Below are 18,597 nucleotides of genomic sequence, written 5' to 3'. Positions count from 1 at the left end.
AACAAAAAAATAGATTGTAGTCTAGATCTACATCTGCACTGAATGTTACCAAACATATAAGGCTATTTTGAAGTTGTTATCCCCCAACCAAATCAGTTGAAATCAGCGAAGCAACATCCCCGCATAATAGTCCATACATTAATATAAGATCAAAATCTGTAGACCTTTTGCCTTTTATTTATCTAGAATCTAGATCAAGATCCCCACCTATACTAGAAAAAAATAGTGTAAACCAAATGCTTGTGTTTTAATCTAAAAAGCAAAAGAAAAAGATATGTTATTTATTGCTTGTTTAATAGATTCTAATTAAATGGCGTAAACCGTAAAAGTTAAAATTAAAAATATTTTGAAAATTGAAATAATATGTGCTTATTAGTTTATTGTAAAAACATTGCATTGGTAATGACGAGACTGTTCAATGTTTTAATTTAATAAATACTAATAAATAGACCTATAATGTGGTGTTTTATAATTATAAACGATCAAACTAGGCGTTGGAAGATTTTTCAGAAAAATCGATAGAAATTGTATGCTACTACTAAAAACATAATAATGATGTAAGTCATTATTGCTTACAAATAATTAGATCTAGGTATTAGGTATCTATCTAGCCTAGCAGTCACCATGGCCTACTCCGCGGAAAACAACAAACTAAGCAACTAATTATAGAATCTAAACTAGATATTGAATTATTTTATTGCAAGTAGCGACTTGAAGCTTGCCATTTTCATTTAAAACATCCCTAACGCGACTTGGTAATATTTTTCTCATTTGATCTGTGACAGTTACATTTGAAATTAACTATAGAGTAGATCTAGATCTATATAGTAGTAGTATATATAGAGATTTAGGCCAATTAACGCCATTGGCATTTAGGCAACGCACGCTTAATTTAATTTGAAAGCGGTAGGTCTATAAATAATAATTCTATGTTATTTGAGCGTTATATATAAAATAAAAGGCCTTCTATATAATATATAAATATATATAGTCTAAAATTTTATGGGGCCTACTAAATAATTAATCATTACTTAAGCTACTAATTTTAATAACATTCAATATATATAATATATATAGGCCTATATATATATATATTATATATATATATATATATATATATATATATATATATATATATATATATATATATATATATACAGGGGCGTAGCGAGGGGGGGCGGGGGTGCGGACCGCACCGGGTGACACCATTTAGGGGGGTGACACCAAGGCAAAAAATAGCAAAATATATAGAGAAAAACTCGAGGGGGGGTGCAAATCGAAAGTTTGAGGGGGGGGGGTGCAAATCGAAAACTTGATGGGGGGGGGGTGGAAATCGAAAATTTGAAAGTTTGTCCCTGGGAATGGGTCTCTATGCCTCTGGGGGGGGGGGGGGGGGTGACACCATTAAGTGCCGCACAGGGTGACACCCGACCTCGCTACGCCACTGTATATATATATATATATATATATGTAGATGTCATGTAGTTATATATAGGCCTGTGTATATTTATACACATGTATGTTATTTAAATATAAGCCAACATATTATCCAAACTTATAAATTATATATTATATACAAACACACACATATATATAGGTATATAGAGGGTTGTAAATAGGTCTACATACACACACACACATATATATATACATACATATATATATATATATATATATATATATATATATATATATATATATATATATATATATATATATATATATATATATATATATATATATATATATATATTGTCGTTGTGCATTCACAGATAATCAGATAATGCCACCTAAAAGAAAGACTGGAGGTAAAGCAACTTCATCTAAAGCTAAAAAGGCTAAAAATGAAAAGGAAGAGGAAGAAATAATAACTCCAAATACATTGAAAGATAAAATAGCTAAACTAAAGGAAGCAGATAAAGGAAAAGTTAAAAAACACAAACCAGATTCAATTTGCCCAAACAGTAACAATGCTCAGGTAACTAATAGAGTCTAGATTAAGTTTACAGTAACTCAGTTTTTAGTGAAGTGTTCTATAAAAATGTGAAACATTACACAAAGTCAGTTCTTTTAATAAAAGTTATAACCCACTTTAAAAAAAAAATTTAATGGAAAAATGTGCAATAGTGAACTGTCTGACCTAAAACTAAAGGCCACTAAAGAGAATTAACTATTAACATTACATTATTAAAAATCCAAAATCGATTATAAAATTAGATTAGCAACAATGGGTTTTAATGTTTTTGTATGCTTAGTTTGTTGATTTTTGAGTGAAATTTGAAAAAAAAAAAAAAAACAGGTTCTGATATATGCTAATGGTTTAATTAAATCAATTAAAACTTTTTTTTTTTAAATCTGTGTATGTTTTGTATGACTGTCAGATATTTTGATCCCAAAATGGTTTAAACTTTAAAAGGATTCATTTTTGTTTTGCAAAGTTTAAACTGTATGATAAATTTAGAAGTCTTTTATGAAGTTGCCTTTGGAGCTAAACCATTTTTCTGATGATTTGATTACAGTCTACAGATACAGCATTTTAACAGCACAATCGCAAATAATTTTTTAAAATAAATTTTGTTTTGTTTTTTAAATTTCTGTAGACAAAGAAGCACATCAAATTAGGCTAAAACTAATATCTCACAGCTAGCTGATGTTTACAGGTTATTTTTTTTGCAGATTTATTTTTTAACATATTTTAACAGGTCTATGAAGACTATGATGCTATGTTGAACCAGACAAACATTGGCCAGAACAATAACAAATTTTACATAATACAGATTTTAGTAATAGGAGGAAAATATTATACTTGGAATAGATGGGGAAGAGTGGTATGTTCATCTTATTTTTTTGTCAAATCAGTATTTATGGCACACTTTTAAAAACTTCTCTAGTAAATTATGGCACTTTAAAAAACTTTTCCTTTTTCTTGTATTTAATGTATGAATTCTTCTCAGGGAGAAAATGGTCAGAATGCTTTAAAAGGTCCACTTAATGATCCTAAAGATGCGATAAAAGATTTTGAAAAAAAATTTAAGGATAAAACTAAAAATGCATGGAGTGAGCGTGATAACTTCAAACCAGTTAAAGGAAAGTATACTTTACTTGAAATGGCTGGAGATGAAGATGAAGACCAAGTTGACTCATCTGTAATTAAGGTTTGTTATCTCAGTCAAAACAATTTTATCTATAATTAATTAATTAATTAATTAATTCAAATTTAGCGTATTGGTCTCTCAAAGTCTCATAATTGCGTATTTGTTATAAATCTCATTTAATATAGTTAAAATTCCTTACTTCCATGTTAGTATTTTTATGTTTATTATTTAAGCATTTTGCTGAGATATTAGCACTGTTAAAATATGTGTATCCAGGACAGAAGATATGATGAGAAGTTTAAACACAGTAAACTGTTGCTAATAGATCTTCAATATCTTGGAAAAAATTTTTAGCTTTACATATTTATCTCCCTTCATCTTTTTTTTAGCAAGTTTGTTTAAAGGCATTTAAACAAATATTTTTCATATTAATCAGATGCTTAGTATAAGTACAACAGCATTTAATAAAATATGTTCATCTAGATTGCAGATGACAGCAACAAAACTGTAGCTCCCTGTTTGCTTGATAAGACAACACAGAACCTGATGAAACTTATATTTGATAATGATATGTTCAAGGCTGCACTAAAAGAATTTGATATAGACACTAAAAAAATGCCTCTAGGAAAGCTAAGTAAAGCACAAATAGCAAAAGGTAAATAAATTTTTTTATTCTCAGAAAATATGATTACTAGCATAATGGAATAACTTTTTTTTTTCAGGTAGGTCAGTGTATAGAAATGTTTATACTATTTTCTGGGAGAATGTAATGGCAAAGAAAATATTAAATGCTGGCTTCATTATTTCAAGTCAATCATGTAGCCTATTTATTTACATTGAATCAGCACAATCAAAACTAGTAATCCATTGCTTTCAGTTACAATAAGAAGCTAAATCTAAAGCAGCAAATAGTTAGTTCTTAGTAGTACAACTGCATTATTTACATAGTTTTAAAAAATACATACATTGATTTTTAAAAGTGGTACATTATATATAATTTGAAAATACTTACATTTTATGTTCTCTATTTAAAATATTTCTATTTTGTGGCCTGACCACTTTAAATTTAGAATGTGTGTGTTTCTGAGTACTGGTTTTGTTGGCTATGTAGAATGAATGTTTTGATAATGTGATGGGGTGGGGAAGATGCAAGGTGGAGATGGCCAAGCTGTCATCTTTTTAACAGTTTCTGCAAAGAAACATTAACTTTAACATCCTTCTTGATCAATGATGCATGTCTTTTTTAATTATGTCATTTTATTGATCTGATTTATATTAGCTAGGTCTTTTAAGCTACCCAGTCAGCACACATATATTGGCCCAATATTGGCTAAACATTGGTTACCAATATTGGCTACATCTTGGTGCAACATTGGCTTAACCTTGGCGGAACGTTGGTAGTGAAACTCGGCATGATGTTGGCGCAATGTTGGCACAATATTGGCTATATCCCGGCTACATATTGGCCCAACATTGGCTAGATCTTGGCCAAATATTGGCTATATCCCGGCTACATATTGGCCCAACATTGGCTATATCCCGGCTACATATTGGCCCAATATTGGCTACATCTTGGCTCAATATTGGCTATATCTTGGCCCAATATTGTCTATATCATGGTTACATCTTGGCCCAATATTGGCTACATCTTGGCTCAATAATGGCTATATCTTGGCCCAATATTGGCTATACCTTGGCTCATCCTGTATTATATCCTGGCTACATCTTGGCTCAAATTTTTATTTTTAGCATACAAAAAGATCCATTCTCATATCAGTCATAATATTTACAAAGGTAATTTCAAAATGTGAAAGAAATTTTAATCAAAATGTAGTAAAGCAGCAATACATACACAAGAACTGCTCATCTATTAAAATCTGTATTATACCATCCATTCAATTGTAAGAAAATTATAACTATACTATAAAGTATTGATTGAAAAAGAATATGTAAATAATAGTGTAGTAACTTTCATTTTGACTTTTATACAAACAAATTAAAACAAATATACAAAACATTTTCATATAATGTAACAGATGTTAAGCAGGCCTACAGTTTAAATTAAACTAATGTAAAAACTTAATTTACTGTACAAGAATACAGAAGCTGTCTTGTACTATGATACGTAAACATAACATTAAAAATAAAAAGTATAAAATATTTGTCTAACAACATTTAATTGCATAGCTTGTTTAAGTATTCTAATTAAGGTTTACATTTTAATGCTGGACCAGTCTGCCTTGTCCATAAATAACAGAACGAAAATATGTTCAGGATCTCTAGATTATAATTGTGGTTAAATAGTGTTGAAATGAATGCCATTGTGTATACAAAATGTACAATCTTTCAAAAGACAGATGGTTCGAGGGTTTATACGCATTGTGTAGAACAGGAATATCACTGCGATATTCAATAAATGTTTTTTTGTCTCGAGTATGAGGTATTTAATTATAGTAAACTGAATATATATTAATTTACTTCATTAATTAGAAATAAATATCACCAGCAGAAGTATTGTCAATACAAATGTTGCAAGCTTTTTTTCAGATTGTACAGTGAAACTAATAATGAAAGAAATTTGCAACTAATTCTTTAAAGAAAAAAATGTCAATTGTATATTTCATTTAGGGCATTAAATCTACACTAAACATACATACAATGCCAACTTAAAGTATTATATTATTACAAAAGGAAACAATTTATTAATTTAAAATCAGCATTGTTCTTAGACTATTTTGGTAAGAGCATCTTTTCTTTTCGTTAAGCACTTAAATGCAATATGTATTAAACTGTTAACCTGATCCATCTGATCAAATTTTTTTTTTTAAATCTGATCTAAAATTATTACGAAAATCACTGTTGTCCTCATTCTTGTGGACCCTTGTGGAGCTGAGAGACACAACCACACCTCTCTATTTTTATACTTGGTTTTAGGAGATTCCCCAAAGTTGGGTCCATAACACTCTGCCTGCTTGTGTTTTGTTGGTTTCTGATATTTTCCATGTTTGTTTTGGATAACAAACTTTCTCTTTCCTTTGGGATTCAAATCCAATAAAAGCCTGGTTGTTGATTTGTGCAAGGTATGTCATAATCCATCCACATTCTAAAAAAGAAAAGTTACACACTAAAAGTCATTTATGAAATAATTACAACCATACACTGCTCATTTTGCACTAAATTTATTATGTTTATTTTATTTTGCACTGCACTAAACATACAACAAGAAGCCCCTAACATCATGTTTGCTACTTTGTAACGATATATTATATAGGTATAAAGACTGGTGGTCTGGGGTGTTCATGCTACCCAGGTAACACTTATACTGCATATATATATATATATATATATATATATATATATATATATATATATATATATATATATATATATACATATATTTATAAACAAAAGTGAAAAAAAAGACCTGGTAATAAAAAAAATAATAGTATTTATATAAATATTATAAACCCCTTACCCTATGTCTCTGAGTTAAGAAGGTGCCAGACAACTTTAGAGCAATTTCATCAACTTTATCAATTCAGTAATTGAACGATTAGACCCTTCAGAGTGACCCAGAAGTAATGCTTGTGGTCTGAAATTATTTTACTAATATCAGTAAAGGCATTAACTACACATGCTGATCATTACATGCAAGCAAAAATTACTAAATGAAAATTATTATTCACTTTGAAACAATGTAAACTTACAGTTGTTAAGTGTTAAGAACTGTAATAGATTGAAATAATTGTGAGGTCAAGGGAACTCACTCTTCTGTATTAGTTATATTTATAATATTGTTATCTTGAGTGATGTCCCTTGTGTACTTCCTTCCGTCCTCTCGTCCTCTCTGTGTGTTACCATCGTGATGTAGTTAGACCCATTAAATGTATTATATACAACCACAGGCTTCTGTCGTCAATCTATTATAACTGGCGACGAAGGATAAACATCTACTAGAAAGAGCACCTACTTACGCAAAAAAGAGGTTTGCTAGAGCTTATTAGCTAATTATTTCTAGAATTATGGCGCTGTATGGCCAAATAAAAGAATTTGATGCGAATGATGAAATCATTCAAGATTACCTAGAGAGGTTAAGCTTTTACCTAGAAGCTAACGACGTGACGATAGAAGCCAAAAAGAGAGCTGTTTTGTTAACAGTCATAGGGCCTCAACAATTTAGGCTACTAAAAGACTTATGCGCACCAGCTAATCTAACTACCAAGAGCTTTAACGAGCTGAGCAAATTGCTAACAGACCACCATGCGCCTACCCCATCAAAGTTTTTATGTAGAGCTAGATTTGACAGTAGGACTCGTCAACCAAACGAGTCAATATCAGAATATGTTGCTGCTTTACGTCATTTAAGTGAATTTTGTGAATTTGGAGAAACGCTGTCTGACAGACTGTGTGAAAAGTTTGTGACAGGTGTAAACAGCCCTGATATTCAAAGAAAGTTGCTGCTCGAGTCAGATCTAACATTAGAAAAAGCAATACAACTTGCAACTTCATTCCAGCAGTCATCAGATGCGGCGAAATCTCTTACGCCTTCAGGGATCCATGCAGTAAACAGCAGGTTAGTCAATAAACATCAACCCCATCAGAGCATTCCAACTTATGCTAAACAGCCTGCTCGTTCAAATCCTAGATCTAAATCTAGTAATAATTATCAAAAATGTCATCGATGCAAAGGTCCCCATGCATCTCATCGGTGCAAGTTCAAGTCTGCAACTTGTTATAAGTGCAGTAAGCAAGGTCACATTGCCAAGGCCTGCTTTGCAAAGTCTTCGTCTGTTGCTAAATCTAGCCAGTCAAGACAGTACCGCAACCAAAGGCAGCACTATGTTAACTCTCACCAAGACTACCTAACCCAACCAATGAACCACTCTACCTGTGAAAATGCTCAAACTGATTCGCAGCCGGATTTCAGCCTGTTCTCTGTGAAATCAATAAGTCATGCTCCCATCAATGTACAAGTTAATATTAACGGTAAGAGCATCAGCTTCCAACTTGACACTGGAGCACCTCTAACAGTCATAACGAAGAAAGATTTTGACGCTGTCGCAGGAGGATCAGTGCCTCTACAGCCATGTCACAAGTGTCTAACAACATACACTGGTGACAATGTTCCGGTAATAGGAGAGTGTATGGTTCATGTAAGTTATAATGGTCAAAGTGTTAAACTTCCTCTTCTTGTGGTTGAAGGAAATGGACCGCCATTACTAGGTAGGAACTGGTTAAGTGATCTTAAGTTAAATTGGGAGAGTATTTGTTCATTGAACAATGGAAAAGAATCTAGTCTTACTTCACTAGATAAAGTTATATCTGAAAATAAAAGTGTTTTTAGTAATCCAGGATTACTAAATGATAGAACAGTGAAGATAAGCATTAAAGACACAAATCCAAAATACTGCAAAGCTAGAGTTCCACCTTATGCAATGAGGAATAAAATTGAAAATGAGCTAAGTAGATTGGAATCTAATGGCATTATAAAGAAGGTAGACTATTCCGATTGGGCGACACCCATTGTGCCAGTGTTAAAGAAGGATGGTTCTATAAGAATTTGTGGAGATTATAAAACTACACTGAATAAGCAAATAGAGCTAAATAGGTACCCTATACCTAACATTGAGGAAATTTCTTTGAATTTGGCAGGAGGAGACAAATTCACTGAATTAGACTTTAGTCATGCTTACACTCAACTAGAACTGCATCCAGATTCAAAAGTCTATACGACAATAAACACACATAAAGGACTCTACCAATATGAAAGACTATGTTTTGGCATATCATCTAGCCCTGAAATTTTCCAAGCTGTCATGGACAGTATTTTTAAGGATATTCCAAATGTTTGTGTGTACTTTGACAATGTGTACATAACTGGTAAGAATGACACTGAACATCTTAAAACACTTGATAAAGTCTTGAAAATAGTTGGCGAGAAAGGTTTAAAGATAAACAAAGATAAATGTCAATTCATGCTGACAGAAATTAGTTTTCTTGGTTATATATTAAGCAAGCAAGGTATCAGACCTCAACCTGAGAAAACAAAAGCCATTAAAGAAGCACCCAAACCTGAAAATACCCAACAACTAAGAGCTTTTTTGGGCTTGATAAATTACTATGCAAAGTTCATAGGAAATCTGTCTGGTAAACTATCACCACTGTACAAGCTGCTACAGAAAAATGCAACTTGGCACTGGGGTAAACAACAAGAAGCTGCTTTTAATACAGCAAAAGAGGCTTTGTCTGCTGACACCTTACTAACTCACTATGACCCAGGGAAAAGACTTATATTAACATGTGATGCTTCACCAGATGGTGTAGGAGCAGTCTTGTCCCACATGGATGAGAAGGGTGACAGACCCATTGCTTTTGCCAGTAGATCTTTGAACCAGGCTGAGAAAAATTATTCTCAGTTAGATAGGGAAGGCTTAGGCATCATTTTTGGTGTTAAGAAATTTCATAAGTAGGAAGTTCACCATCTTTACAGATCATAAACCATTGCTAGGTTTATTTGGAGAAAACAAAACCCTACCTGAGCATGCCTCACCAAGAATTCAAAGATGGGCTATCACACTAACTGCATACAATTATGAATTGAAATACAAACCTGGATCTGAGAATAGTGCAGATAGTCTTAGTAGATTACCTTTAAAAAACCAAAGCCTGAGCTATGTACCAGAAGATGTATTTGTTCTATTCACTATCATGGATAACTCCAATATAAATGTGAATGATATTAAAAGAGAAACACAAAAAGATGAGTGCTTAATAAAAGTATATGAGTACTGTAAAAATGGTTGGCCTAAAGAGTCTATGAAGGATGACTTAAGGCCATATAGAATAAGAAATTAAAACCCTTTGTGAAGATAATATAAAAGATGGAGAAGATGCAGTCCATTATCAGTCAGAGTTGCCTAAACAAAGTATTTGTAACTTAATAAATGATTATGGTGATATGGCAATTTCAAATGTTTTAAAGAGAATACATTAGTAAGAAGGAATGTGATCATCAAACAACTTTGCTAACATCATTAGCACTTACAGAAACTAAAAGAAACTAAAAGGGTAACATCAAAAGAAAAGAAAAAGGATTTTTGCCATTTAATACACCCACTTCAAATGCTGGATCACAGTTGCAAAGTGATATTGTCCAGGATATTACTTTTAAACAGTATTTTTGGTTACCAAAAAGCACTATCAGATTACCTGAGGAAATTGATCAATCAAAGAAATCTATGTCAGTCAAGGATCTGAATAACGGCATAATACTTCCAGATGCCAATTCAAAAATAGTTCCATTAAATCATGACAACTCATGCATTGAAAGAGAATTTGGTATTGATGAGAATGTGTATCTAAGAAATTATGGGAGAAAGGAAAAATGGATACCAGGTCAAATTGTTCAAGGTACAGGACCTGTGCCTTATAAAGTTAAAAATAACTTGTGCAGATAATAAGTGTGAATCTGTCAATCCCACCAAATCTGAACAGTTCACACAAACTCAGTTTGTTCCACAACCAAGTTCTGTTGATATGAGTGAACCAAGTTGTCTGGAGTCAGAAAATGTAAATTCTGGAGTTAATGATTTAAATCCTAGACCTCCTGAGATAGAGAATCCAGATGGTCAGAATCTTGAGTCACCAAATCAGAAGCCACTGAGAAGGTCAAGCAGGACAATCAAAGTCCCAAATAAGTTAGACCTATGATTCTAAAGGTCAAAAGGACTTTGACATTATTGTTTTGTATTTTGATTATGTTGTAGCATATTGTGCATTGTTTGTAAGGATGTAATCTACCATAGTGTTCATGTTACAATATAATTGGTGATTTTAGGATACTATCAATTGTTCTATTGAGAGATGTGTTATTGTGTTCTAAGGGTAAAGGGATGTAATAGATTGAAATAATTGTGAGGTCAAGGGAACTCACTCTTCTGTATTAGTTATATTTATAATATTGTTATCTTGAGTGATGTCCCTTGTGTACTTCCTTCCGTCCTCTCGTCCTCTCTGTGTGTTACCATCGTGATGTAGTTAGACCCATTAAATGTATTATATACAACCACAGGCTTCTGTCGTCAATCTATTATAAGAACATTTAGTCATTTTCTGGTGTAGCCAGTATTTGGTGAAGTATCAAGCAGTGGGGACCTTATAATTTATTAAAAGATTGATATATCTCCAGTGGGCTGATTGATATACACAACACCTGGAGGCCTGAAAATAAATGGATTCTTAGTTATTAAATATAATAATAAAATGAGTGAGTGATACAATAAATGATAGCCAGATTAGATACTAATTTTTAAGTATCTCTGTTTATTTGATCTCTGTAAATAAAGGATTTGTGTAGTCAACACTATATCTAGCCACCTTTTTTATTTCATAGTCTTAAATTGGGTATATATCAGACTTAGGTGAACTGATGAATGTACTACTAACTTGGCTTCATGTTTAGCAATAGTGTCCTCAACCATTTGCCTACTCTGTCCTCTATATGATAATATGAGTAGTGTTGATCATTAAGTATGGCTTACTAATAGTACCATCTTATTGCTGTTGGTCATGAAATAAGTGTTGCTCTGAGGTCTCCACACTACTATTTACACAACTTACATCTTATTCATCAAAACATGCATTAGACTGGAATCCCCAGGGAAAAAGGAGGGTGGGCCGGCCAAGGAAAACATAGAAGAGAACGGTTGAGGAGGAGGCGAAAACAGCTGGGCTCTCATGGGCACAGATTAGAGGAGCAGCCCAAAACCAAGTCCGCTGGAGATGTGTGGTTGCAGCCCTTTGCTCCCCAGGGGCCACAAAGGAGTGATGATGATGACATCTTATTCTCCCATAGGGAGCTGTAACAGTAATAGAAATTTGAATGACAATCTTGAATCAATTTAGAATTCTAGTTGACTAATTTTTTTTCAAAATTAATACCTATCAAAATACACTGTGACTGTTTGTTTGACATGTAGAAATTTGTTCTATAATTGTGTCTACTGTTCCTCTCTCTCTCTCTCTCTCTCTCTCTCTCTCTGAATTAATTATTAAAGACAGTTTCAAATCCTTACACAAATAGGCCTAGAACAATAAAATTAAGTTTTTTTTTAAAGTTAAAGTGAATGATTATTTATTAATTTATAAACATTTACGCCCCCCTCCCTTCCCCTGTGCGTGATAATTATACCTAAAGTTGAAAACCAATAAATACATCGATCTATCAATAATCAATATAACCCCAAACGTACTTGCATACTTTTCAATACAAAAAAAAAGTGCTGTCAAAATTAACCGCCCTCTGATTACGATTTTTAGTTATTTAGTATTATTAGAATCTAGATCTATCTAGATCTATCATAAAGGAGATTATTGTCAAATGTAATTATAGCCTAATGGCATGCCAAAATAAACAGAATATAGACTATTATAGACCCTAGTATTATTAATATATAGATGTAGACTAGATCTAGGCTCATTTTATTACCTCAAATAAACTACCTTTTATAACTTTTATTTGATGACTTAGGCCCATAAAGTTGAAGTTTCCAACAAAAAAATACGAGTTTTCCAGATTCTGCATAAATACAGTTATACTACTTCTCACTGTTGAACTAAAATGGCTACAGTGGGCCTACCTGTTTTACTGTGACTGGATACAAAGTCTTTTGTTAAGAAAAATGGCGAAGCACCAGTATGCTGGCTTGCGAACAATAGGAAGGAATGTGAACAAAGGGACAATGGGCGACAGGGGGCCGGTGGCAGTAGCGCACACAATTTTAAAAAGATTAACAAAATGTTTAACACATGCAACGTAGTCTGTTATTGATGCTATGTTTACATTAGAGCATGATATTAAAAGATAACTTAATTTTAGTTAACATATATTAAGTTTAACAAGCATATTTAACTAAAATTTCTGCAGTGAATACATAAATCAGTGTAATCTTGGCAGCCAAGGTAAAAACTGTTAAATATCAAGGTATCAAGGGATGCAAGCATGTACAAATCTTGGCTGTACCCTGGCGTAAGCTTGTCCAATGTTTGGCCATGATTACAACATTGGGCCAAGCTTGGGCCGACCCTGGTATTACATACTGTGTTAGCTGGGTATTGACTTAGTTTATCAGTTATGTCTCAGGTATGTTTGTTTGATAGATGATTCATACACAACTGAGTTGAAATGTATTACTTTGAACTGAAGTTTTAGATAATTTTCTGCTTCTTTGTCTTGGGTTTGTTATAGCAGATTATGAAGTCAAATAATTTCAAGGGTGTCACTTGGAAGTTTACATAACTATATGAATTTGTCATAAATTTCTTTACTTAAATTGACTACCATGTGAAATTGTTGTTTAGCTTAGAATTGTGAATATTGAAGCATATTAATATAATATTTACAATTTGTTGTAATTATTGGTCATTATGTAAATTTAAAAAAATATATTTTACATAATTTATTTATTTATAGGATTTGAAGCTCTGGAAGCAATTGAGGAAGCTGTTAACAATAAAGCGTCTTTAAATAAAATAAAAGATCTTTCATCAACATTCTACACAATAATACCTCATAGTGTTGGAAGAACGGTGCCTCCACCTCTTGATACTTTAGAAATGATTCAGAAAAAGTATGATATGTTAGCGGTAAGACTTTTATAAAGTTGTAGGTTCCTTAAAATGTAAAAAAAAGGTAACAAATTATGTCAAGAATTTGGATAGTTTACTTTAAAAGAATACAAAATATTTGATTCAATACAAGGACTAAAAGCATTATTTATTTATAAGGTAAAAAGTATTGTCTACTGATTAGTTAAATTAGTTAAATATATGTTTTGCCAATGAATGTTAAAAAATCTTGCCAGTACTGAATACAAACTATTTAAGCCATCCAAAACAGGTTTAAGAGACATAATAAAAGATAAAAAGTAATATTTTCAAATGTTTATGACATATTGCTCTCAGGTTTTAGGAGATATTGAGCTTGCACAAAGCATTCAGAAAGACAGAGAAAAAGCTAGTGCTGACACTGTAAGTTTTTACTTTTTCATTTAAAAATCAACTTTGATGCTTAAAGCTAGTTATTCATAATTCCCATAAGGATGATTATAAATTACTGGATTTAAACTTTTGGAAAAAGTATTTAAATATGTGTTTAACTAAAGAAAAATCTATAGATAATAATTAGTCATAACCTATATTGCTTTAGGATATGAGAAAAATAATAATGGATTTATAGCTCTCTATTTTAAAAATAAAATATCAGTTTAATATAGTCCAAAATTATTTTGGTGGTAATCTTTTCAGAATGACAGCACATTGCCTCATCCATTTGATGTTAACTATGGACTATTAAAATGCAAACTTAAACTTTTAGATAAAAAGTCCAATGAATTCAAGGTATTGCTATTATATTTTCACAAAAAGAGATGGTGTATTTCAATTTTCTTTTTTTTTAAAATCAATTTTCTTAAGATTAGGTGGTATTACATTTATTTAACTCTAAGTTATCTCCCTTTTTAACTATTTTATTATGTTCTGCTAGGCGGTAAATAAAAAAAACAACTTTATTTCCAATAAATATTTTTTTCATTTATATCACCAAAAATATGTTTTATTGACCACTTATTAAAAATGTATTTCTAATCTATTTGGAATGTAATTTGAAAGAAAATGTAGATCTAAATAATTTCTGAATTATTTTAAACTTTAAACAGGTAATTAAAAACTATTTTGAAGCAACAAAGGGAACAAGTGGTTGGAGGAAACAGAAACTTACAGATGTGTGGGAGGTTGATCGTGAAGGAGAAGTATGTAGTCTGAACATGTGGAACTTTTTAAAAATGAAATTCCATTTACAATCATACATAGTTAACTGAAACTAAATTAAAACACTGTAATATGTCTTTTCTTTTTCTAACTTAAGAGGGAGATGCTTTAAAACATTAGCATATATTGCTAGAAACTTCTCTTACATGACTGTTCAGAATTGAGGAAAAATAGCTAATTGTTAACTTGTATTTATGTTAAATAAACCTTAAATGGTACTTAACAATCTATAGTTGCAGATAGGGCTTTAAATTCATTTTTATGTTAGATGAATACTTCTTTTAAATATAAGTCCTGTCAACAAAATTGACCTGAAATCAGTGGCGTAGCTACCGTAAAGCTAGCGTAAGCAAGGCATAGGGGCCCAAGGCAAATAGGGGCCCTTTTTCGAAAGTTTGAAGGGAGGTGCAAATCGAAAGTCTGAGGGGGGGGGTGCAAATCGAAAGTTTGTCCCCGGTCGCCGGGAAGGGTCGCTGCGCCTCTGAGGGCCCACTAACACTTTTTGCATAGGGGCCCAAAAATCCTAGCTACGCCACTGCCTGAAATGAGATATTCAATGAAGATATCAATATCATTTAATTTTCAGGCTGATAGATTTATAAAAAATAAAGATATTGAATACAGAAAACTTTTGTGGCATGGCACAAATGTAGCTGTGGTCACAGCTATTCTAAAAAGTGGATTAAGAATTATGCCACACAGTGGAGGTCGTGTTGGGAAAGGCATCTACTTTGCATCTGAGAATGATAAATCAGCTGGATATGGTTAGAAATTATTATTGCATGTTTTTGTCAAATTGGTAATTAACAATTTTATTAAAAAATCTTTATTAAATGGAATGATTATTAGTAATCAATTAAATATATATATATTTTTAAAAATAAGTATTTTGTACATCCATATTATTTTAACAAAAATATCTTTTCCATTTCAAAGTGTGTCCTGCACAAGGCAAAGGTATAATGTTTTTAAATGAAGTTGCACTGGGGAAACAGCATAAAATTACACAAGACAAGCCATCATTAGTTAGTGCACCAAAAGGATACGATAGTGTGTTGGCTTGTGGCCAACAAGAACCGGGTATGTGTAATTATTTTTTTGGGAAGTATTTTGAAAAACAGTTGATATTGGCAGAGTTTATATTAATACATATAGTATTTTGGTTGTACAGTCTGAGGGTATATAATTATAATCTACATCTTTATGTTTATGGATATTACATCCACTAGAAATAAAACAAATATAATGACATTTTAAAAAATGTAAAACTATTAGATTTTGGCTCACAGATAAAACATAAAAATGTATGAATTATATAATCAACCATACTCATTATAAAAGTGATAATAATAGTTTAGTTGCATCATACATTTACCAGAGTGTAAAAGAAGATAAAAACTGTGACAACCCCTGACCATAAATAAATGAACGTGAAAGAAAATATCCCTAAATTTGTAATTAATAATCTAACATTAATATATTTAGAAGATTACCTGATTAGTAACAACTAACACATCTCTTTGCAAAGACTTTGAAATGATGTCATGTTCATACCTTTCAATATATTCAATAACTTATAACCTTATTGTTTTGTTAAAAATATTTCTAATGTAAATGTTTTAAGCCATAAATGACTGTTCTTGAAACTATATATTCCAGTGGCGTAGCGAGGTCGGGTGTCACCCGGTGCGGCACTTAATGGTGTCACCCCCCCAGAGGCATAGAGACCCTTCCCAGGGACAAACTTTCAAATTTTCGATTTGCACCCCCCCCTCAAGTTTTCGATTTGCACCCCCCCCCCCCCCTCAAACTTTCGATTTGCACCCACCCCCCCTCGATCGAGTTTTTCTCTATATATTTTGCTATTTTTTGCCTTGGTGTCACCCCCCCTAAATGGTGTCACCCGGTGCGGTCCGCACCCCCCGCCCCCCCCCCCCCTCGCTACGCCCCTGATATATACATATATAAATAACAATCTATAATCATTTCTAAATAATAGTTTATTTGCCTGAAACGATTTCTTTTATGTTCGGCATAGTTAAAGACTGTATAATGCATCATTTTTGTGTTATATTTTTTCTTCATTACTCCCTGTTCCAATTTTGAATAAAATAAAGCAAAACATTTTGAAGTATTTTGAGTATTATTTAACAGACATTGTATTATATTATATTGTTTTGATATTTTTTGCTTGACAGTTAGTATTTGAGCAAGGGTCAATGTTGATTTTAGGTGGACAATTTAGATTTAGTGCTTTTTAATGACTTAGCCAGTATTAGTTTTTGGCTGTGTTAAGGCTGTTCTATTAGATTAGTTTTCTTGGTTAAATGCTGTTCTTGGAGCTTGGATATCATTGAGCCTTGGTATCACTGTTTTCATTGAAAAATTATTTGATTATGTTAAAGGGCATTTTGTCTGAAAAACAAGTTTGTCAATATTGCTTTCATTTCTTAATTTTCCAGATAGTAAATTTGACACTACTCTGAAGTTTGATGGCCATGATGTTATAGTGCCTCAAGGTAAACCAAAAACCATTGATGATTATTCCAGCAGCAGCTTCTATCAATCTGAGTATCTGGTTTACAGAGAAGATCAAGTGTATATTCGCTATTTATTGTTGTTTGATATGTAGTCCTATTTTGAATAGTAATAATAATTGATTCACTTCTACTTATAATATTATTAGAATTTTAGAAAACACTTAAACCTAGATAGCACTTGATTGTTGTTTTGTAACATTTATAGAGAACCATATGCAGGCACATTTTCTTATTGAATATATTGATTATTTTGTTTTTAAATTTACTTTATTGATATCTCAATTAAAGCAATAAATTGTCATCCCAAAAGGAAATCACGCTTTTAAAAACTATTTCTACCTCCCTCATCACAGTCATACATTGTCACCCCCCCCCCCTTAATGATGTCACACCTTAGTCTACAACCCCCCCCCCCCCCCCCCTTCCCTAAAAATGCTGTTGAATGTGCATGGTCAACATATTGTATTTTAATCAATTTCACTTACAATTTATTGAAACTGTTTTTTTTTTCAAAGTGAAATAACTGCTAAAATTCAGTTTCTAACATTACTTTTTTAAATGCTAAAGTGTGATGTCACACTATCTTGCACACACACACACCCTGTATCACACATTGTCACAAGTGTGACGCCATTTATGGACGACCCTTAATTTACTTTTCTATATAAGTGACTGAATAGGATACACTTTCTACAAATAAATAATAGATTTAAGCCTCAAAATCATTAGGCAATAGCAGTAATAAATAAGAGATTGTAAACAAAAGTTTGATGGAACTACATGATGTAGGGTGTATTCAAAATCATTATGAGGTATTGTTACAACCCTGAAGCATGATAAACCAAATCAATATCTCCAAAATAATTTATTTATTATTCAACTAAGCATTCTTCATTTAACATAATGAGTGTAAGAATGACTAGAAATGAAGACAAGAGAATTTTAAAATATTTGAATTTGTCTATCATAGTTTCATTTGACTTGAATGATAATAAACAATACTGGTGGTAATTTATTGTTCTATTAGCTATGAAACATAATTTGTGTTTTGTGGAAGCATCATGAGACACAGCTGAGAATGTTTCTGCTGTTCAAATATATATATATATATATATATATATATATATATATATATA

At 31.9% G+C, this 18,597-nt stretch overlaps 1 protein-coding gene and 2 long non-coding RNA genes across 4 annotated transcripts; 1 reads left to right on the top strand and 2 right to left on the bottom strand.

The window, feature by feature from the left end:
• Positions 1 to 612: 612 nt before the first annotated feature.
• LOC131937576 (protein mono-ADP-ribosyltransferase PARP3) lies at positions 613 to 17,793 on the top strand. Of its 2 annotated transcripts, none has more exons than XM_059295112.1 (12): positions 613 to 755; positions 1,773 to 1,978; positions 2,703 to 2,828; positions 2,955 to 3,155; positions 3,579 to 3,750; positions 13,567 to 13,739; positions 14,058 to 14,123; positions 14,400 to 14,492; positions 14,810 to 14,902; positions 15,508 to 15,685; positions 15,858 to 16,001; positions 17,384 to 17,793. In XM_059295112.1, exons 2-12 carry the CDS (start codon positions 1,784 to 1,786, stop codon positions 17,551 to 17,553), a joined length of 1,611 nt encoding a protein of 536 aa, XP_059151095.1. In that variant the 5' UTR covers positions 613 to 755; positions 1,773 to 1,783; the 3' UTR covers positions 17,554 to 17,793. The 2 variants fall into 2 exon arrangements, with proteins under 2 accessions (XP_059151095.1, XP_059151096.1); XM_059295113.1 differs by lacking the exon at positions 613 to 755 and adding an exon at positions 828 to 906.
• On the bottom strand, positions 4,903 to 6,822 carry LOC131937578 (uncharacterized). The gene is made up of 3 exons (XR_009386239.1): positions 6,803 to 6,822; positions 6,571 to 6,687; positions 4,903 to 6,198 (listed from the first exon to the last, which is right to left on the bottom strand). It is a non-coding gene; the product is annotated as an uncharacterized LOC131937578 (long non-coding RNA).
• On the bottom strand, positions 11,195 to 12,784 carry LOC131937577 (uncharacterized). The gene is made up of 3 exons (XR_009386238.1): positions 12,734 to 12,784; positions 11,715 to 11,953; positions 11,195 to 11,315 (listed from the first exon to the last, which is right to left on the bottom strand). It is a non-coding gene; the product is annotated as an uncharacterized LOC131937577 (long non-coding RNA).
• Positions 17,794 to 18,597: the final 804 nt, after the last annotated feature.

The sequence above is a fragment of the Physella acuta genome, unplaced genomic scaffold, assembly GCF_028476545.2.
Source record: "Physella acuta isolate Inbredline_101_S28 unplaced genomic scaffold, ASM2847654v3 ptg000213l, whole genome shotgun sequence".
In the NCBI taxonomy this organism is placed as follows: Eukaryota; Metazoa; Mollusca; class Gastropoda; family Physidae; genus Physella; species Physella acuta.
The sequence above is the reverse complement of the archived record's forward strand: the minus strand, read 5'-3'. Positions and strand labels throughout refer to the sequence as shown.

What these genes read in the sequence shown, in the direction of transcription:
- LOC131937576 (XM_059295112.1), top strand. Translation starts at nt 1,784, where the DNA reads ATGCCACCTAAAAGAAAGACTGGAGGTAAAGCAACTTCATCTAAAGCT. An exon ending in CAAACAGTAACAATGCTCAG is followed by an intron (nt 1,979 to 2,702) that starts GTAACTAATAGA and finishes ATATTTTAACAG; the next exon opens with GTCTATGAAGACTATGATGC. An exon ending in TAAAGCACAAATAGCAAAAG is followed by an intron (nt 3,751 to 13,566) that starts GTAAATAAATTT and finishes ATTTATTTATAG; the next exon opens with GATTTGAAGCTCTGGAAGCA.